We start from the raw sequence: 22323 nt of genomic DNA, 5'->3' as shown, positions 1-22323 counted from the left end.
CGGGGAGGAGCCGGCCCAAGGCGGGGAAGCGGCCAGCGGAGGAAGCGGCTCCTGGGGTTTGCCCGGGACCTGCTAGAAGACAAGGCTGAGGACGGGAGGCGGATGGCGGAGTGAAGGGATACCCCAATCTCGATATCGCTTTTGCGGTTAAGCCAGCAATGGCAGAGGGAAGATTCTCGCCGTCCTCTCCTGGCCGCCCCTCGCCGCCCTAGCCTCGAGCTGGATCTAAGAGTAATTCATACAAAAGGTGGACTCGTCTCTGCCTTTGGGAATCCCGCGGACTGTCGTTAAACCTCCCCTAACATAGATACGACGGGTCTTAGCGTCCCCGCCCTCCACCGACTCGCTGACGTCATTGCCGGGGTAGAGAGGAGCATGCGCGATTAACTGTGTGCGGTTCAGCCGGCCGAGCGCTCATCCCCGCCAACAGTCCCCGAGAAGTGGGGGAAGGGACGGTAATTGAACCGGTGCCTGGTGGAGGTGGCGCGGGGTAAACTGGGAAGTGCTGGCGTGTTCTGACTCCGCCCCTTTCCCGAGGGTGGGGGAGAACCGTATATAAGTGCCGCAGTCGCCCTGAACGTTCTTTTTCGCAACGGGTTTGCCGCCAGAACACAGGTAAGTGCCGGGGACGACTTCCGCAGGCCAGGCCTCCTTGAGTGGGATGAGGCCTTCTCGTGCCTTTATTGCTTTCCAGTCAGCCACTTTGGGAGGTTCTTGCTTCGAATTTGGGGTTGTAAGTGGGCGGAAGAGCTCGAGGCCTGGCGCTTTTTTCTGGAGACTTCATTGCCTCGTGTTGCGTTGAGGCCTGGCTTGGTCGCCGTGGCCGACGCGTGCGATCCAGCCCCACCTTCGCACCTGTCCAACTATTCTCGATTAGTATCTGGCCACTTTATTTTCTAACGTTAGCAGCTGGAGTTTATTCTGTCGAGATAATTCAGCCGAGGTGGGGCAGTACCTCGACCGGACCCGGCTTTGTGGCGCTGGTAGCCCACTACTTACGGCTGTGGGGCAGCCGCGAGGCGCCGACGAGCCACTCGTTCCCGCGCACACTTCGGGCGAGGCGAGGCGGGTCCCTTGAGCCGCGGCCACCGAGTCGGACGAAGGGGAGAGGTTTGGGAGGTTGACTGCGCTGCTTCGGTGACCAGCCTCGCGGCGCGGCGTCCAGCCCACCCGAGGCGGCACCAGTTGCGTGCGCGGAAAGATGGCCGCTCCCCGGCCCTGCTGTAGGGAGCTCAAAATGGAGGACGCGGCGGCCCGGGAGAGCGGGTGGGTGAGTCACCCACACAAAGGAAAAGGGCCTTTCGCCGTCGCTTCTTGTGGCCGTACGGTGTACTGGTTGCTTTCTTAGCATCTGGATTACTTCTCTCAGCCTTCGGAGTACAGCTTCCTCAGGTTGAGGGGAGGGATTTCTATGCTGTGGAGTTTGCCCACATTTGGTGGGTGGAGACTTAAGAGACCAGATTGGCAGTGAATGTAATTCTCCGTGGAATTTGGCCTTTGAGTTTGGATCTTGGCTCATTCTCAGTCCTTTCGGACAGTTGGTTAAAAGTTTTTTTTTTTTTTTTTTTTAACTCAATTTAGGTGTTGGTGAAAACTGTCGCAGAGCCTAAGCCAAAATGGGAAAGGAAAAGACCCATATCAACATCGTCGTCATTGGACACGTAGATTCGGGCAAGTCTACCACTACTGGTCACCTGATCTACAAATGTGGTGGGATCGACAAAAGAACCATCGAAAAATTTGAGAAGGAAGCTGCTGAGGTAGGTGCAGTGACAAAGGGGAAGGATAATTGAACTAAAGTTCACAGCAAATAACATCAAATGGCCATGATTTTCTAAGAACGGGGGCTGATTACGTTTGCATGCTCTATATTGGGTACAATTTCAAACAAATTTGCTGTTAATAATTTGGCTTTGATGTTGTCATTAAGGTAAAGCCACCTAGAATTAGCAGTAAAGTGGGGTCTACCACTTCCTCTTAAGTGGGATCAAGAAATTTCAAACTGGCGTTTATCACGTATTGGTTACCAAGTAACCGTTCCTAATCATTACAGATGGGAAAGGGCTCCTTCAAGTATGCCTGGGTCTTAGATAAACTGAAAGCTGAACGCGAGCGAGGCATCACCATTGATATCTCCCTGTGGAAATTTGAGACCAGCAAGTATTACGTGACCATCATTGATGCCCCAGGACACAGAGACTTCATCAAAAACATGATTACAGGAACATCACAGGTTTGTAGATTTAATAATCCTTAAGTATTAACTGGGCAGCCCGTGGCTGGGTTTGATTAGTGCTTTAATTAGTAATAAATGCAAAAATAAAAACCAGCCTCTGGAATCATTTGACAGTAAGGTGCATCCTTGCGTGTTAATTTTGAAGAACTTTGAATAGAGTATTACGTTTTCTTTCAAAGGCTGACTGTGCTGTCCTGATTGTTGCTGCTGGTGTTGGTGAATTTGAAGCTGGTATCTCCAAGAATGGGCAGACCCGTGAGCATGCCCTTCTGGCTTATACACTGGGTGTGAAACAACTCATCGTTGGTGTTAACAAAATGGATTCCACTGAGCCACCGTACAGCCAGAAGAGATATGAGGAAATTGTTAAGGAAGTCAGCACCTACATTAAGAAAATTGGCTACAACCCTGACACAGTAGCATTTGTGCCAGTTTCTGGTTGGAATGGTGACAACATGCTGGAGCCAAGTGCTAACGTAAGTGACTTTCGAGACATTGCTGAACTTTGGAAGTGGCAGTTTGATGTAATCCTAATTGGCCATCTTGTGTTTTAGATGCCTTGGTTCAAGGGATGGAAAGTCACCCGTAAGGATGGCAATGCCAGTGGAACCACGCTGCTTGAAGCTCTGGATTGCATCCTGCCACCAACTCGCCCAACTGACAAGCCGCTGCGTCTGCCTCTCCAGGATGTCTATAAAATTGGTGGTAAGTTGAACAGTAGTTTTGTTAAGATGTGAGTTTTGGGTGAGATACATTCAGCTTATCTAAAAAAGTATTTGATATATTATAAATTTTTTAGGTATTGGCACTGTCCCTGTGGGCAGGGTGGAGACTGGTGTCCTCAAGCCTGGGATGGTGGTCACCTTTGCTCCAGTCAACGTCACCACTGAAGTCAAGTCTGTTGAAATGCACCATGAGGCTTTGAGTGAAGCTCTGCCTGGGGACAATGTAGGCTTCAATGTCAAGAATGTCTCTGTGAAAGATGTTCGTCGTGGCAATGTGGCTGGTGACAGCAAAAATGACCCACCGATGGAAGCAGCTGGCTTCACTGCTCAGGTAACACTTTAAAATACACTGCACGTTCTTAACTGCAGAAACCTGTTTGAGACTCATTAAATGCAAAATATTTTTAAGGTGATCATCCTGAACCACCCAGGCCAAATCAGTGCTGGCTATTCACCTGTGCTGGATTGTCACACAGCTCACATTGCTTGTAAGTTTGCTGAGCTCAAAGAGAAGATTGATCGCCGTTCTGGAAAGAAGCTAGAAGACGGCCCCAAATACTTGAAGTCTGGTGATGCTGCCATCGTTGACATGGTTCCTGGCAAGCCCATGTGTGTTGAGAGCTTCTCTGATTATCCTCCTTTGGGTAAGGATGTTTATTAAGTATAATCAGAAATTGTACTAATGATGAAAAATCCTGCTTTTGTGAACCAGGCTTTTCTCATGGTAATTCTGTTCATTACAGGTCGTTTTGCTGTTCGAGATATGAGACAGACAGTTGCTGTGGGTGTCATCAAGGCAGTGGACAAAAAGGCTGCTGGAGCTGGCAAGGTCACCAAGTCTGCTCAGAAAGCTCAGAAGGCTAAATGAATGTTACCCATAACACCTGCCACCCCAGTCTTAATCAGTGGCGGAAGAACGGTCTCAGAACTGTTTGTCTCAATTGGCCATTTAAGTTTAATAGTAAAAGACTGGTTAATGATAACAATGCATCGTAAAACCTTCAGAAGGAAAGGAATGTTTTGTGGACCATTTGTTTCTTTTTTGTGTGTGGCAGTTTTAAGTTATTAGTTTTTAAAATCAGTACTTTTTAAATGGAAACAACTTGACCAAAAATCTGTCACAGAATTTTGAGACCCATTAAAACAAAGTTTAATGAGAAACCTGTGTCTTCCTTTGGTCAACACTGAAGCTTTCTAATTCTCGTGTTTGCTGAAACTATTCCAGGGTTAACTGAAATGGTTCATGCAGCAATTGAGTGGTTTTTTCACCTTTCTAAGGGGAGGGGTTTTTAAGGACTTGGTGGAAAATCTGTTGGAGTGGGGTTGCCTGCAACCCCTATTACTGATGAGGATTGAGAAAGCAAGAGTAGTAATGTTGTATAAGCTGCCTTGTAAGAAGGCTAAGTTCTGTAATAAAGGCCGTATTACATAAAGAATTCAGTTTGTGTAGTATTGCTGAGTGGGTTTGTTAAAATTTCATTTCTCATTTGTTGAAATGTACATTCACAAATAATGCAGTAGTGAGAATCCTGAGATTTAAGTAGTATTGAGTGCATTGCTTCTAAGACAATTGTATTTAGGTTCTAGGAAAAATAAAGATACTGGAAGTTGAATGCTTTTCTGTTATTTTAACCTCACTTCCTTTAGAATTTCAGAGCAAGGTGAGCTGTTGGGTAGTGAAGGGAGATTAAATCCTGAATTTGAAGAGGTAAAGTGCCCTAAGTGAAGGGAATAGATGGGATAGACACTGCTGATTACCGGAAGTTTACCACGTACTTTTCAAAAACTATTTGCATGGAACCACGGGTACAAATTTAACACTATTCCACACAAGGAAAAGCACTGTTGAGAATTTGTGATTCGGCCCTTTACGTTGGTGGGATAATTTGGGGATATAAATTAGGGGAACTTGAAAAATGCTGTGATTTGCTGATGAGAACTTTCTTACTAACAAACTGTTAACAGCCAACTTAGGTAGTTTAATTCAGTGTCTGACATCCAGGTCACTGTTTTTTGATAGCTGCTAAACCTGTTAAGATAATGCACTTGAAGTGTTTTTCATGGGAATTTTGTATAGTACATGACAGCTAAGGATGAGCTTTTTGATTATGAATTTTTAATCAGCTGAAGTCGTTGGGTAAAATTCCATAGAACCAACGGTATTCTACAAGACAGACTGGGATCTAAATGAAATTGAAAAATGTTTGAAAAGGCTTTACAACAGAGCATTCGTGTTGTCAATTCAAAGGGTAAGCCCATTAAGGTACAAGGATCATAAAATAGGGTGTTGTAGATTAAGGGAATCTTGGATTTGAAGAAACACTAGCAGTAAATGTTAGATAAAAACCTGAATTGGGCGAAAAACAGTGCTACCCAAGGCATTGATGAGGATTTTACACAAGTAATGACCATAAACTCCAACTCCATGAGCCAATTTGCATGAATACTGTTACTTTGGTTAGGGTAAGGGTATTAGATATCAAGTTGGGCCTTGACTCATGGTGACCCCATGCACAATGGAATGCTGCCCAGATCATGCACCATCCCCATACCTCAACCACTGCACCACAAGGGCTCCAGATGATAAATTTTAGCTGATATTAAATCTGGGACAGCTGTAGGTCTTAATAAGAACTGTGTCGTCTCAAGTGGTAACTTTGGTGAAGGTTAAGACAGTACACAATACTGGGGAAGCCAGCACAACTTGTACAAGGCAAAAAGAAAAATATATTGTTACCTCCCCGCCAAGAATTAGCAAGTTTCTAGCACCAGTGGAAGAGCAGGAAATAGCGCAGAACAACCTAAAGTTTCAGTTTAGTTGCATGATGGTCACTTCCTCTGAAGGACCGGATGTACTTGCTTGTGAAGACAATTGTCTGGTTTGAGCACCACCTACTGGTAGTTCAAAACAATAGATGAGTTTCTAAATTTAAGAATAAAACAGCATTTTTGCCCTGCTAGTATCTGAGTTTTCTCTACTGACTATGCCTTTCATAGTTTCTGAATTGATGAAAAGCAAAATATTTTGAAGTTGATTTCAAAAGTAAATACTGGAATTATCTCAATTGTCATTTAACCGTTTGTGTGTGTGTGTGTGTGTGTTCACTAATGGCATGCTGATTCAGAGACCAATTCAGAATTTTTTGAGTTACGGATTTTGAGAGATCATCTGGTAATACAAGCCACCAATAAGGCAAGTGTCACTGTGGCACCATCAGTCTGTGGTATGACAATATACCAGTAAGAACTAAATAGTTTATTGCAAGCGCCTTTCCATTAGGTTACAGGGGGAACCCCTGGTTTTTCAAAGATTACATACAAAAACCAAAACAAACCCATCAGGGCTCCCTAACTATCACATCCAAACCACCAAACTTGCCGTTGAGTCAATTCTCATTTATAGCAGCATATAAGACAGAGTAGAACTGCTCCATGGCGTTTCCAAGGAGCAGCTGGTGGATTCGAACTGCTGACCTTATGGTTAGCAGTTACCTCTTAACCACTGCACCATCAGGGATCCACGTCTATCACATAGGAAAGCTATAATCATGCTTGCAAGCCTATGTCACAAAAATAAAGGGAAAAAAGTAAAAGTTTACAGAACTAACCTATCCAAGAAGCATCACCTAGCTCAACCTTTACAACAATGAGGTTCCAACTCCAGTCTGCTGAGCTTCATGCATTTCAAAAGGGACCCACCTTGATGATAAATGCATTAGAACCCAAATAACATGCTACCTATGAGGTTCAGAGGCATAAAAAGTGACTGGTATAGAGTTATACCAATAGTACTGAAAGTGGTAAACTGGTGCTTGGTTAGTTGTCTTGCTGTTACCCATGTTAGATGACTGTAAAGAAATTTTCACTTTCCTGAAGGATTTTCTTTTCTGATCTAGTTTTGCTTTTCATAACCTTCAACTGTTCTTTTTCACTTCCAAATCCATGGGTTCTTTCTTAGCCAGCATTGCCCAGGTGGCATCAGTCACCTTCATTATTTGCCAGTCTCCAGTTAAAACAAGAATTGAAGCATAACTCTTATAAATATATCGCTTGCTTATCTAGTGATTTGGAAGAGGAAAAATTGTTAACTTTGTTAGGAAACTTTGGCACACGGCTCCTGAAAAGTTGCTGACCTTTGATTCAATGGGAATTCCTGAGAGGGACCATATGATTTTGTTCTTTGTTTTCTAAATAGAGGGTTATACAGTAGCCCAGACATTACCAGCAGAAGTTGTATGTGAAATGAGTAGAGGGAAGATTGTCATTTACTTTGGACAGGCTGTAGCAGGCCCATGGATCTCTAAGGGGTTAAAAGTTCAGTTTGTGATCTCTATGGGAGAGACATCACAACAACAAAAAATTAATGTTAAGTTAATGTTGCCTTAGTAATAGCCTGGAGTCCTTGGGCGGCACAAACAATTAAGCACTCAACTACTAGCTGAAAGGTTGGAGGTTTGAACCCACTCAGAGGCACCTTGGAAAATGGACTTGCTGATCTGCTTCCAAAAGGTCACAGCCTTGAAAACCCTATGGAGCAGTTCTACTCTGCACACATTGGGTGTCCAGGAGTTGGAATTAACTCACGGCAACTAAAATTATATCCTAAGTAAGCAAAGGATATTAGAAAACTTATTCTGCTAAATAAGAGATTAAATTATTCCTATTTTTTAAATTATAACGTATTTGTGCACAATGAAATTCACCCTTTTAAAGTGTATAGTTCTGCAAGTTTTGACAAATGTATGTAGTCCGCTACAAACAAGACATAGAACAGTTCCATCGCCCTCAAAATTTCACTATGCCCCTTTGTAATCAACCCCTCCCCTGTCCCCCTACTCTTGTTAACTACTGATGTATTTTATGTCCCTAAAATTTTGCTTTTGCCAGAATGTCATATCCATAGACTCATGCAGTATATAGCCTTTGAGTCTGGCTTCTTTCACTTAGCATGATGCATTTTGAGATTCATCCATGTTGTATATATCAGTAATGTGTTCCTTTTTAGCAGATATACAATAGTTTATCCATTTCCAGCTGAGGGACATTTGGTGGTTCCAGTTTAGGGGTATTACTAATAAAGACGCTGTAAACATCATGTGTAGCTTGTGTGTGGCTTTAAGTTTTCATTGTACTTGTGTAAATATGTAGGAGTGGGATTGCTGGGTTGTATGGTAAGGGTATGTAAACCTTTATAATAATAAACTGCCAAACTGTTTTCCAAAGTGGCTAAATCATTTAGTAATCAGATAAATTTTTTTTTTGCATAACCTTTTCTTAATAATTATAAAATTTATAACAAACATTTAAACAAAAACAATTGAATATAGGGTGCTGGGTGCATTTGAATATGCTTTAAGGGAGTAGATTATGTTCCCCCAAATCATGAGAGCCTGGGATATGCGAAAATTTTAAAACAACCCTCCATAGGGTTGTGGTGGTTTTAAATTAAAAAAAAAAATTATTGTGGTGAGAGATTAATTTTTTAAGTAAGAAAAATAATTTGACTAAATGAGTGTTACATTGGGATTCTATAGAACAATGAAGAACTAATTTGCTCAAAAAAAGTACTATGCCTACTATGTGCCAGATACTATTCTTGGCGCTGGAGATAGAGTTGTAAACACAATTGTGGACACAGTTCCTGCCTTTGAGTTTAGTCTAGTGGAGGAGATAGATATTAAATAAATAAAGGTAGATAATTCCAAGTTGTGATAATGTCATGAAGGAAAAGAACAGAGTGCTACGAGGGAGAATATGGTCGTCGTTAGGTGCTGTCAAGTCAATTCCGACTCATAGCGACCCTATGTACTACAGAACACTGCCCGGATCTGCACCATCCTCAAAATCATTGCTGTGTTTGAGCATGTTGTTGCAGCCACTGTGTCCATCCATCTCATTGAGGGTCTGCCTCTTTTTCACTGACCCTCTACCAGGCACGATGTCCTTTTCCAGGGACTAGTCCCTTCTGATAACATGTCCAAAGTACGTGAGATGAAGTCTAGCCATTCTCGCTTCTAAGGAATATTGTGGCCGTACTTCTTCCAATACAGATTTGTTCATTCTTCTCGCAGTCCGTGGTCGTGAAAATGGCAAGGGGGTGGAGTCTAACCTCCTGTCTTTTCACAAGGGGGCAGGAGAATCAAGATCAATAGCCCAAGGCTGATTCCTATGAGGCAGAGGTCAGACATGCCTCCTATCTCTGCCATCTTTACCAATTCTGACACCAACTGTCCTTCTCACAGCACACTCTACTTCTCTGCTGGGTTCAGTAATTCATTACAATGGCCACACAGAACTCACAGACAATACTCATGATGATGGTGTTTATTAGGCAATAACAGGTTACGATTCAGGCTCAGGAACACTCAGGATACAGTTCTTCCATCAGGACAGCCTATTTTCAGCTGTGCTTACAGGCCCACCTCACCTCTCTCTGGGCCTAGGCCTCTGCCCTGCTAAGGGAAGTGTTACAAAGCTCTTTTAGCTTCTGCCAATAATTCCCAGACTCTCTCTCTCTCTCTCTCTGTTTCCTGGTTCCGGCACATGGATCCTGGGTCCTAAGGACGTGCTCTCTGCTCCTGGCTGTTTTTCCTTGGTGGTGGTGGAATCTTCTCTCTGCCCTATTTTAAGGAAAAATTGGCCAATCCCCTTGGTGGGCCACAATTACCCTATTTGCACAGTCCCACCCAAGCAATTGGGTGGGAGTTAGAAGACTATGGCAAGAAAGTCGACACAAAAGCATTTCTAGATTATTCTCATGCTGTTCTCCTTTCAAGACAGTCTATAATGTTTAAAGTATTGTGATGGTTAAGGTTGTGTGTCATCTTGACTGGGCCATGATTCTCAATGGTTTGGCTGGATGGTCAGGGACTTGGAAGGAATATGATTGGAAAATTGGTGACAAGGAGGTATGGGGAAGAGGTATGTGGATAGACTGTTCTGAATGGGCCAAAGAAGTGAAGATATTTGTGTCACACGTGAATGCTCACCAAACGGTGAGCTTGGCAGAGGAAGATTTTAACAATCAACTGGATAGGATGATGCATTCTGTGGAAATCAGTCATCCTCTTTCCCCAGACATGCCCATCATTGCCCAATGGGTTCATAAATAAAGTGGCCATGGTGGCAGGGACGGAGGTTAAGCATGGGCTCAGCAACACAGACTTTCACTCACCAAGGCCAGCTTGACTACAGCCACTGCTGAGTGCTGAATCTGCCAGCAGCAGAGACCAACACTGTGTCCTCAATGTGGCACCATTCCTCGAGATGATCAGTTAGCAGCCTGGTGGCAGGTTGATTACATTGGACTGTTTCCATCATGGAAAGGGCAGCATTTTGTTCTTACTGGAATAGACACTCGGAGCCCTGGTGGCATAGTGGTCAAGAGTTTGGTTGCTAACCAAAAGGTTGGCAGTTTGAATCCACCAGCTACTCCTTGGAAACACTATACGGCAGTGCTACTCTCTCCAGTAGGGTTGCAATGAGTCAGAATCCACTCAACGACAATGGTTTTAATTTTTTGGTTTGGAATAGACACTCTGGGTATGGACTTGTCTTCCCTGCACACAATGCTTCTGCCAAAACTACCATCTGTGGACTTACAGAATGTCTTATCCACTGTCACGGTATCTTTTATGAATTGAATTGTATCCCCCCAAAACGTGTGTCAACTTGACTAGGCCATGAGTCACAATACTGTGTGGTTGTCCACCATTTTGTGATCTGATGTGATTATCCTATGTGTTGTAAACCCTAACGTTTATGATGTTAATGAGGCAGGATTAGAAGCAGTTATGTTAATGAGGCAGGACTCAATCTACAACATTAGGTTGTTGTATCTTGAGTCAGTCTCTTTTGAGCTCTAAAAGACATGAGCATAAGAGATGGGGGGACCTCCTACCACCAAGAATGAAGAATCAGGAGTGGAGCTTGTCTTTTGGACCAAGAGTCCCTGAGCTGAGAAGCTACTAGACCAGGGGAAGACTAATGACAAGGACCTTCTCCCACAGCTGACAGAGAGAGAAAGCCTCCTCTAGAGTTGGCACTCTGAATTCAGACTTCTAGTCTCCTAGACTGTGAGAGAATAAATTTGTCTTTGTTAAAGCCATCCACTTGTGGTATTTCTGTTATAGCAGCAGTAGATAACTAAGACAGAATCCCACACAGCATAACCTCTGATCAAGGGACTCACTTCACAGGAAATGAAGTGCGGCAATGGGCCCATGCTCATTGAATTCACTAGTCTTACCATGTTCACCATCATCCTGAAGCAGCTGGCTTGATAGAATGATGGAATGGCCTTCTAAAGACACAATTACAGCGCCAGCTAGGCAGCAATACCTTGCAGGGTTGGGGCAATGTTCTCCAGAAGGCAGTATATCCTCTAAACCAGCATCCAATATATGGTACTGTTTCTCCGGTAGCCAAGATTCATGGATCCATGAATCAAGGGGTGGAAATGAGAGTGGCACCATTCACTATTACCCCTAGTGATCCACTCATAAAATTTTTCCTTCCTATCCCCATGATCCTATGCTCTGTTGCTCTAGAGATTTTAGTTTCAAAGTGAGGAATGCTCCCACCAGGAGACACAACACTGACTCCATTGAACTGGAAGTTGAGAATGCCACCAGGCCACTTTGGACTCCTCATGCCTCTGGATCAACAGGCAAAGAAGGGAGTTACTGTATTGGCTGGTATGATTGATCCTGATTACGAAGAGGAAATTGGATTGATATTACATAATGGAGGTAAAGAAGAGTATGTCTGGAGTACAGGAGATCCTTAGGAAGGCTTAGTACTACCATGCCCTGTGATTAAAGTCAATGGGAAACTACAGCAACCCAATTTTGACATGACTACTAATAGCCCAGATCCTTCAGGAATGAAGGTTTTGTTCACCCCACCAGGCAAGAAATCACAACCAGCTGACGTGTTTGCGGAGGGTAAAGAGAGTATGGAATGGGTGGTGGAAGAAGGTAGTTCTAAATACCAGCTATGACCACGTGACTAGTTGCAGAAATGAGGACTGTAATTGTTATGAGTATTTCTTCCTTGTATGTGTGCATCAAATATGTTTGCTTCCTTCACTTATAAAACATAAAATGTAAACAGGGCTAGTGCATTTTTGGTTATATATGTGTTGTATCATGTTAGGCACAAGTATGATTTTATAATTATCTTTATTTAGAGATGTGTATGGGTGCCAAGCTGACAAGGGGTGGACTGTGATAGTTGTGTATCAACTTGGCTGGGCCATGATTCTCAGTGGTTTGGCAGTTATGATGTAGTTTGGTAGCTATGTAATGATGTAATCACCTCCATAGTAAGATCTGATATGTGATCACCTCCATGATGAGATCTGTTATGAGCAGCCAATCAGTTCAAAGAGAGTTTCCTTGGGGGTGTGGCTGGCATCCAAATAGGTGGACTTTCTGGCAAAGCTCATTGGCTTTTTCTCATTCTGGATCCTGCAGCTGGCTCCTGTTCATTTGACCTCCGGTTCTTGGGACTTGAGCTAGCAGCTTACCTGCTGATCTTGGGATTCGTCAGTCTCTGCAGCCTGTGAGCCAGAGGCCTGCTGTCTGAAACCTGCCTATCTTGGGTTCACCAGCCCCTGCAGCTACTTGAGTCAGGAGAAGCCTCCAGCCTGACCCCCTGAAAGATTTGGGACTTTCCAGCCTCTGCAATCACGTGAGCCATTTCCTTGATGTAAATCTCTCTCTATATGTATTTATTTGTTTCACTGTTTTGCTTCTCTAGAGAACTCAGCCTAAGACAAGTATGTTCACTAAAATTATGTTCTACCAGTGGTCTATAAAAGATTGGTCCCTTAATCTAGAGTGTGTTTCTATTAATGTGACCTATGAGATAAGTCCCCTCCTTTGGGCTCTAGTTTCTTAAACTGATGCATTTAGACTAGATGATAAGAGTGATATAGTGGGGAAAAGCTGTCCCTTTCATAATCTGTCTAATGGGGATAATATTCTCTCTTAAAATTGCTGTGAGGATAAAATGAATTAGTATATATAACATCTTTAACCCAGTACCTGGCCTATTATAAGCAGTCAATAAAAAGTCATCCATCGTCTGTCCGTTGCCATAGAATCGATTCCAACTCATAGTGACCCTACAGGACAGCAAAGAACTGCCCCATAGAGTTTCCAGGGAGTGCTTGGTGGAATCAAACTGCCGAACTTCTGGTTAGCAGCCATAACACTTAACCACTACGCCACCAGGGTTTCCCAATAAAGTAGCTTTTATTATTGCAGTCTTCCAGATTTCATTGGAAGATCGCAGTTGCTGTGAGCAATTCCATTGTACTCCTAAATTATGGTCAATAAATTTTTTTCACATAAATTATATTTATGATTTTTTTAACATAAATTATATTTTAGAAAGATCTCCTTTAAACTATATTTGGTGAATTTTTTTAACAAACAAATTTTTTATTTTGGAATAATTTTAGATTTACAGAAAAGCTGCAAAAATAGTGTAGCGTTCCTACTTACCTCTCACCCAGTTTCTGTTTCCCCTAATTTTATCATCTTACATTATTGCGGCGCCTTCATCAAAACCAAGAAACCAATATTGGTACATTACTATTAATCTCTAGGCTTTATTTGGATTTCACGAAGTTTTCTGAAAATGCCTTATTTGTGTTCCATTATCCAATCCAGGACACCACTGTATGGTTGATTTAAAAAACCCAAATTTTGGGAGTTTACACCTATCTCTGCTATATTTCATCATCTTGTTGAGATAATTTTGAATCTTGAGTCTGATACCTAGTAGGTTAAGTAAAAATTTGGGCTTTGTCATTTACAAATATGATATTTATGTTTCTGTGTCCTTACTCATTGATAAGTACTAAACAAATAGGTCCAAAGACAGAGACCTGTGGTAATGCACTAAAGACCTATTCTTTGATTATGGTAGTTCAATCAACTGCAAATTTGCCTAATAATACTCTAATCTTGGTCATGTTCCACCATTTTAGTCACAAGGCTATCATGATGAAATTGTATAAAATGGTGAAAGCAAAGTGAAATTTACTTTCCCTTTTTGAGCATACAAACATAATTTTCTCTGCCACTTAAAGTCAGTAAGATCAGGGTGAGAGTAAAATCTTTGTACTAGGATCTCAAATTCTCTATTTTAACTATTATGGTTTCCTTGAGTTCAGGTAATTTTGACTTTCTGTCAAACTTTACATTTAAAGCTGACTCAGAACAGATCAAAGCAACAACATAGGCAGTTTGTGTATTTCCTTTAACATAACCCTTTTGAGACATTGTCTAAAGAGTGAACTATTGCTTGTATAAAGCAGAATAGATTTAAAAATAGATATGTCAAAAGTAGGCATTTTTGCTTATTCTGAGAGGAAGTGGCAAAAGAAACTGACAGTGTGGTGTGATCCTGCAAGTGTGGTTTCCAGAGATTAAATTCCAGATGGCTGATGTAAAAAAAAAAAACGTGAATATTCTTCTTGTTTAAATTTTCAGTAAAGTCATATGACTGAGGGACTATCCAAGTTGGTGCTGCGATAAATGGTAGGGTTGCCACATAAGGAATTTGAGTTTGCATTCCAATGTTGTCTGGAGCCACCCAAGCTGAGGAAGTGATTCTCTTAGCCTTCCGGTAAGGGTAGTCTTTTAATCTAGAATGTGTTTCTATTCCTGTGATCTAAGAGATAAGTCACCTCCTTTGGGCTCTGGTTTCTTAAACTGATGCGTTCAGTCTAGATCTGCAACATTTTCTGAGGCCTGGGTTATAACCAACCATATAGGCATAAGGGGTGCAGCTACATCAGTGCAACAAAGGATGAGCCTAATCTAGGCTTGACCCACAGCCCCTCACTTTAGCTGTTGTCATACGTTCTCGATGGTCACTTTGGACTTCTCTTCTGAGTCTCTTATGGATTTCTGCAGAGTCAGCAGCTCAGTAAATGCCTAACAAAAAATGAGGTGTTTTCTATTCAGTTAGGGTTAACTGGGTAACAGGTCATTTTCTCGTAGCTGAGTGTGTATATTGAGGTTAGAGAAGTGTCATGGATTGAACTGTGTCCCCCCAAAATATCTGTCAACTTGGCTAGGTCATGATTCTCAGTATTGTATGATTGTCTACCATTTTATCATTGATGTAATTTCTCTAAGTGTTGTAAATGCCATCACTATGATGTAATAAGATGGATTAGCGGCAGTTACATTGATGAGGTCTATAAGATGAGGTCTAGGTAGTGTCTTAAGTCAATCTCTTTTGAGATATAAAAGAGAGAAGCAAGCAGAGAGACATGGGAACCTCGTACCACCAAGAAAGCAGTGCCAGGTGCAGAGCGCATCCTTTGGACCTGAGGTTCCTGTGCAGAGAAGCTCCCAGGCCAAGGGAAGATGGATGACACGGACCTTCCTCCAGAGCCCAAGAGAAAGTTTTCCCGTGGAGCTGACACCCTCAGTTTGGACTTGTAGCCTACTGGACTGTGAGAGAATAAACTTCTCTTTGTTAAAGCCATCCACTTGTGGTATTTCTGTTATAGCAGCACTAGATGCCTAAGACAAGAAGCATCTCTTGGAACTCAATTTCTCATTATTTTATATCTTTCTACTCATGGATGTTTTTGCTCAAAGGCTTAATACCTGGCTTTGAAGTCTGAGGTAAACTACTTTCCTTGATGGGTTGTTCCTCGTAGAGTTGGAAATGTAGAAAATATAAGAAGTTTCTTTTCATTGCTTAGGAGAAAAATGCACACATAGTCTGGTCTTGTATTCAATACAGTATATGTTGGAAATGCTTCCTATTAAATTTAGGCAGTATGTTTTTTATGTATTCTAATGTGTTGTTTTAAATTTGGGTTGTCCATGCTTTAAAAAGAGTGCAGACCAATCCTAAAGGGAATTCAAAGAGCAACAAACATAATTAAAGACTAAAAATAAATTAGTTACTAGGATGGATTTTTATTGGATTGAAAAATAGTTGTTTAACTTAATGAACACTACTAGTTACTGTCCAGTTGTCTTCAACTCATGGCAAACCTCTGTGTGTCAGAGTAGACCTGTGCTCTATAGTGTTTTCAATGGCTGTTTTCCAGAAGTAAATCACAAAGCCTTTCTTCCAAAGTGTCTCTGGGTAGACACAAACCTCCAACCTTTTATGCAGCTGAGCATGTTAACAGTTTGCACCACCCAGGGACAACTGATGAACACTAAGCAATTATCATTATCTCCAATATGTGGAGAATATTTTCAATCTGCAGAGGGTGCTGTTCAAAGTAACATTTACACTCTCTAAAGTCTCTACAGAGCCCTGGTGGCATAATGGTTAAGAGCTTGGCTGCTAACCAAAATGTCAGCAGTTTGAATCCACCAACCGCTCTTTGGAAACCCTATGGGGCAGTTTTACTCTGTCCTTTAGGGTCGCTATGAGTTGGAATCGACTCGATGGCAATGGGTTTGGTTTTTGGTTTTTAAGTCTCTACAATCTCTAAATTCTGAAGTAACACTTAAACTAGACTAAGTGGTATTATAGCTAACTAAGCCTGGCAACTCCATAAATGCTTAACATGAAATAGATACCTACAAAGCGTGGAAATGAGGATTGAACTTAAACCAAGGGAAACAGACTTCTACTCTAGATTGTTTTGGTGGAATGGAGGAACATTTTATCCAGTGGAGGACTTCTGGTCCTTAGAAGGGGGAAAAACAAAACAGAACCACTGAAAGTGGCAGAAAGGTATTGTGATGTCAGAAGATTTAAGATTCATGCTCAACAGCAATTTGCAGTTAATCATATCACTTAATCAGGCTCTTATGCCTATAAAACTAGAACATAGGAAAAGATGAATAAAATTTGTTTTTAAAAGCTTTTAAGAAAAATTTTTACTTTGAAGAATACACAAATGTAAAAGAATCCTAATGTATTGTGAGTTTTCCCCATCAAGGAGTAATGCTTTTCAAACAGACTAGTGTTTTTCAAACTTTTTGGACTATGATTCACAGTAAGAAATATACGTTATATTGCAACACAGTACACACACTGTATTTCCTTGACTCTAAGGCATTTTCAAGTGTAAGTCATAAGTGCTGCCAATTATAATTGTAAGATGCCACTGATTATAGAACACATATTGTCTTAGGCTAAGTTCTCTAGAGAAGCAAAACTACTAAAGTGTACAAATATATATACAGAGAGATTTATATCAAGGAAATGGTTCATGTGGTTGTAGAGGTTGGAACGTCCCAAGTCCATGGGGTCAGGCAGGAGGCTTCTCCTGATTCATGTAGCCACAGGGGATGGCGAACCCAAGATCAGCAGGTTAGGAGCAGCGCTCTTACTCACAGGCTGCGAAGACCAACAAATCCCAAGACTGGCAGGCAAGATGGCAGGTAAGCTGCTAGCTCAAGTCCTAAGAACCAGCGGTCAGACGAACAGGAGCCAGCTGCAGGATCCAGAGGGGGCAAAAGTGCATGAGCTTTGCCAGAAAGTCCACCTATGTTGGATGCAGGCCACATCCTGCAAGGAAACTCCCTTTCAACTGATTGGCTTCTCACAGCAGATCCCATCATGGAGGTGATCACATTATATCAAATCTCATCATAGAAGTGATCATGTTGTCATACGACTGCCAAACTACATCATAACTGCCAAACCACTAAGAATCATGGCCCAGCCAAGTCGACACACAACCTTAACCATCACACATGTCAACTTAGAGATGTTAATATATGGAAAAAAATACGTATGTTAAAATTGGTGAAATATCCGAGTATGAGTTACTGAAACAAAAGTTTCAGGAAATAGTACTCTTAGTAAGTAAAAAATCAATTCATGATCTACTAATGAATTGTAGACAGCAGTCTGAAAAATGTTGACTTAGATCAGTGTCAGTCAAAATGAGGTTCTAGGTCAAAATAATTTCATCCTTTCCCTATAGCATGAAAGCATAGGGTCTCAGGCTATACTTGCCCAGGCATTCAGGCAGGCCCAAAACTTACATTTGAAAAAAATTTGGTCTTGTCCACAAATCATGGCCCACCTCTCACTGGCAGGTGGAATGGCTTTCCTTTAGATTTGAATTTTCATAACAGAATCTGAGTTTAGCTTTCTGTACAAATGAATTGCTCTAGTACTTCAAACAACAATACAGATTTATTTACATTCTAGGTTGCTGAGCCAGCGAACACGCTCAGATTAATTGCAATCTAGTTTCTGCCAAAAGCATCTGAGACAATGGATATTTATGGAGATAAGTTGTTTGCACAGTTGGGTTGGCATCAGAATAATCCATGGAGCTTGTTAAACATAAGATGCCCAAGCCCTCCCCAAGCTGACTCAATCAGAATTGCTCGGGGGTAAGACTTGGCCATCAACATTTTTTACAAGCTCCATTGGGAATTCTGATGTCCCGCTAGTCTTGAGAATAATTGCTCAAGGGTGTGCCAATCATACATTCCTTTATTTTTAAATAACAGCTTTTTTAAATAAATTTTTTTATTGTGCATTAGGAAGATTACAGGGCAAATTAGTTTCCTATTCAACAGTTTGTACCCAAAGTGTTCCATGCCGTTTGTTCCATTCCCCACAATGTGCCCGTCCTCCTCCTGTTTCTGTACTAGTTTCCCTGTTTCCTTTCATCATGAATTGCTACCCCTTCCTGCCTTCTCATCTTTGCTTTTGGGCAAATATTGCCCTTTTTGATCTTGTATAATAGGTTGTTCTAAGGCGCGTGTTCCTCTCAGGTGTTGTTTATTTTATGAGCCTGTCTATGGTTTGGCTGGAAGGTGGTCTCCGGGAATGGCTTCTAAATAACAGCTTTATTGAGGTGTAATTCACATACCATAAAATTCATCCTTTTAAAGTGTTGTTTTTGTGTATTACAGAGTTGTGCAACAATCACCATAACCTAATTTCAGAACATTTTTGTCAACTTAGAAAGAGATGCCCTTTTTAAGAGCAAAGACGCTACCCAGAAGACCCCCTTTATAATTAATTGTGTCAGTTTGCACCCCCAGCCTCAGGCCTAGACCAACACTGGGGTGAGTGCGATGACCAAGACTGGCTTAAACTAATCAAAATTGAGCTTCTGGGGCTGCCAAAGGGAAAAAAATAAACAAAATTGTGGTTCTTTTGGTAAAGAAGAAGGCAGCGGGCAGATGACAACCAGCAGTATTTATTATAGGCAAGTTACTTATAATTTCCAAGTCTTGTTTACCTTGTCTCTAGAACGGAAACATCTTTAATGACTCGAAGGCAGCTAACAAATGCAATAATGCATATAAGGCACTTAGTATCTGGCACACGGTAAACACTTATTAGGTGGTACCTTCTTTCATCTTTTATAAAATCACCAGTGAAGGCATTGTTTTCCTTAAGGAATCATGTGATACATTTCTCTTAGATTTTGGTGATAGGAAAAAATTTTCTTCTGGTCCTCTTTGTGAGACAAAAATAAGTACATAACCAATTGTTTTTCTTCTTTTGACATCACTGCCAGGAAGCTGAGAGCTGGCATGTAATAATTTAAGTAAAGTCTGCCTTTTCCTCAGCTGAACTTCAATATTAAACTGTTCCGTTTTTCTTTAAAATGTGTCAACTGTTTTACTGGAAATAAGCAGGGGACAAATTATCAATAAATTAACTGAAATAGGTTTAGGGACAGAGATACATATACAAACTAATTCATCTTAAACTAAGAAAAAAAATCTGTTTAATAAAGAAAATGACTATCATAAAAATAAGCTTCATATATTAGGAGTAGTGAAAATCAGGGATAGGGCAAGAAGACAGGAAGGAAATGAAGCTGAAGAGCGTGTGAAGACAGAAGACAGTTACAGAGACAGAAAAAGGTAAATATAAAACTGTATAGTTCTTAATATTTGTGTCTCATAAATATTTTTATCCCATTTTATTACTCATTTGAGTGTTAGTGTTGCTCTTAGCATTAGAAACATTCTTTCATTCATAAAGCATGTCCTGAGTGCCTTTAACTATGGTATTCCTTGCACTCAAGAGGTTTATATCTTGTTAGAGTAGACAGATACTAAAAAAGTGGAATGAAATAAGTGTAGTAATAGAAGTGGAGAGGAAGTCTAGGAGGAAAAACTTATTTTTACAGTGTGCCGTTCAGCACAAGCTGCTCTAACAGTTGAGATGAGCCTCAAGTCTCTGTTGGTGATTTTCCTGATATTCCTGACTACTTCTGGACAGGGCACTCCTCTAGGAGTTAAGATTTCTTAAGTGGAAAAGCTGTGGCTATTCAAATCTAGGTTGAAACTCAAAAAATGACAAAATACTTACAAAACAATCTAGTAAAATTCAAACTCTTGGCTATAAAGTTACTTCACAATTCAAGGCCATAATGGTTTAACTTAGCATAGGTCTCTATCTTCATCCTTCTTCCCCCAAACAATGATTTTAGAAGTGCTTAGTGTTTCTTAGCCATTTCCTCTTTTATATTTTAGTGTTCTGTTGAAATGAACTCTAGTGCCTGGTGTCCCAGACTGCTAGACAGTGTGGTCTGTGGTGTGTGGAGGAAATCGAAAGCGTGGCCAACTTCTGTTGGAAGCTATTGTCAGTGATGGGGTATTTCTACAAAGTAGCTGGACTGAGCAAGGTTACTTTTTTCTCTTTTCCTAGAGCATCATCTTCTGTAGCTCTGGCTAGCAGTTTCAGAAGACAGACTGCTCTGAAATATTATTTTAAGTGATGTAATCTTTTACAGAAACACATTTAAAACTGTGAATTTAAAGAGGTTCCATATCCTAAAGCAAATGGCAGAACCTAAAACAAATGTTTTCATTAAACATTTTCAGTGAAACAGTTACTATTGTAATGGTATACAGCATTCCATCTTTTAACCTCTTGACAAAGGGATAAAAAAAAGGTATCGCTACACTAGGAAATAACGAACCTGAAGTTTCTTTATAGATGTAGTATCGCTAGACTGCCAAGAACCTTTATTTCCTCAAGATAAATTTTTGTTATATTCCATTCATTGCTTTTACTCCTGTATTTAACCACAAAAACAAAAACTTTCCCTTCTAGTGCTAAACAGGTAGCATAAAATACCTCCTTTTAAAAATATACAATACAGTACTGTAATCAATAGGAGCCCTGGTGGCACAGTGGTTAAGGCACTCAGCTGCTAACTGAAAGGTTGGTGGTTTGAATCCACCAGCTACTCCACAGGAGAAAGATGTGGCAGTCTGCCTCTGTAAAGATTTACAGTCTTGGAAACCCTATGGTGCAATTCTAATTTGTCCCATAGGGTAGCTATGAGTCTGAATCGACTCGACAGCAACAGGTTTATTGTAATCAACACTGTCTATAATAAAGAACTATGTCCAGGAGTAAACATAATAACTAAAATTTACAGCCTTTTGAAATTACTAAATCAAGTATCAAAAAGAATTCATCATTACTAAATGATCCAGCATTACAAACACTTTTTACTTGCTGCTAATCTGACTGCTTTCTGGAAAGACTAAAATTAGATGAAACAAATCTAAGAGAACTGAGCTATATCCAACTGGCCATATGTGATTATAGCAAGATAGTTGTCTGCCTCACACCTATAATCAGGCCTCCAGATAGGCTTAACACATAGATCTGCAGCCAAAGTGACTTTGGGGCCCTTGAAGCTGTCCTAAGTACCTGCTTTGGCCTGAAGCTGACATGGGAGCTTCTCCCTTGGCTGACACCAGAGATCTGGGTTGGCATTTCCAGAGGCAGGCATGGCCCTCTGGCTCACTTGGCTGTATTCATCCCCTAGTCTATCCAAGAAAGGCTGAGATGTCTGAGGAGCCAGCCAAAGGGCCCAGCTGATTTTCCCACCTTAGCCCTTGTGACCACACCATCAAAGTACAGAAGAGGAACAGGAGTATCAACAGCATTCTGGTTTCTCTATCAATTCCTTGACTTAAAAGCAAGGAAACACTAGTCATCAGTTACTGTGGATCTGTCTTCAATGTTAAGAAATCATGACCATGACAATTTCATAAGAAAACATCTTTATTGTATGATACAAAATAACTACCTTTACTTTATTCTCCCTTAACCAGGTTACCAAATAAGTTTCTATATTTTGGATGATAGGAAGCTACAGTAATTTCCAATATTTCTATTTTATAGGGCATTCATTAATGTTCAAAGATGGTTACTGGTGGCGATTTCCTATAGAAGTACAGAAATCTTAGAAGTCAACTTTCACTCTGCATGCTACATTTCAATATTGGAATAGCTGACTGATTCTGGATGATTTTGTATAGTCTCAAATTTTTAGCCCTAAGAATTTGGTGACTAGTTAATACAGCTTTCATACTGCCTTCTGAACTACCCTAACTAAGTATAAGATTACTAGCTTTCAAA

At 41.1% G+C, this 22323-nt stretch overlaps 1 protein-coding gene across 1 annotated transcript; it reads left to right on the top strand.

The window, feature by feature from the left end:
* The first annotated feature begins 356 nt into the window (after positions 1 to 356).
* On the top strand, positions 357 to 4554 carry LOC101340838 (elongation factor 1-alpha 1). Its single transcript, XM_004381379.2, has 8 exons — positions 357 to 615; positions 1582 to 1760; positions 2054 to 2233; positions 2416 to 2712; positions 2791 to 2941; positions 3036 to 3292; positions 3371 to 3605; positions 3705 to 4554. The coding sequence occupies exons 2-8, from the start codon at positions 1617 to 1619 to the stop codon at positions 3827 to 3829; spliced, it is 1389 nt and encodes a 462-aa protein (XP_004381436.1). The 5' UTR covers positions 357 to 615; positions 1582 to 1616; the 3' UTR covers positions 3830 to 4554.
* The last annotated feature ends 17769 nt before the right edge of the window (positions 4555 to 22323 follow it).

Source organism: Trichechus manatus, unplaced genomic scaffold (assembly GCF_000243295.1).
Source record: "Trichechus manatus latirostris isolate Lorelei unplaced genomic scaffold, TriManLat1.0 scaffold00083, whole genome shotgun sequence".
NCBI lineage: Eukaryota > Metazoa > Chordata > Mammalia > Sirenia > Trichechidae > Trichechus > Trichechus manatus.
This window is presented reverse-complemented; position numbering and strand designations above follow the sequence as displayed.

Coding starts and splice junctions, on each gene's coding strand:
- LOC101340838 (XM_004381379.2), top strand. CDS start 1,617: ATGGGAAAGGAAAAGACCCATATCAACATCGTCGTCATTGGACACGTA. Junction 2,942..3,035: donor GGATGTCTATAAAATTGGTG/GTAAGTTGAACA, acceptor TAAATTTTTTAG/GTATTGGCACTGTCCCTGTG. Junction 3,606..3,704: donor CTCTGATTATCCTCCTTTGG/GTAAGGATGTTT, acceptor TGTTCATTACAG/GTCGTTTTGCTGTTCGAGAT.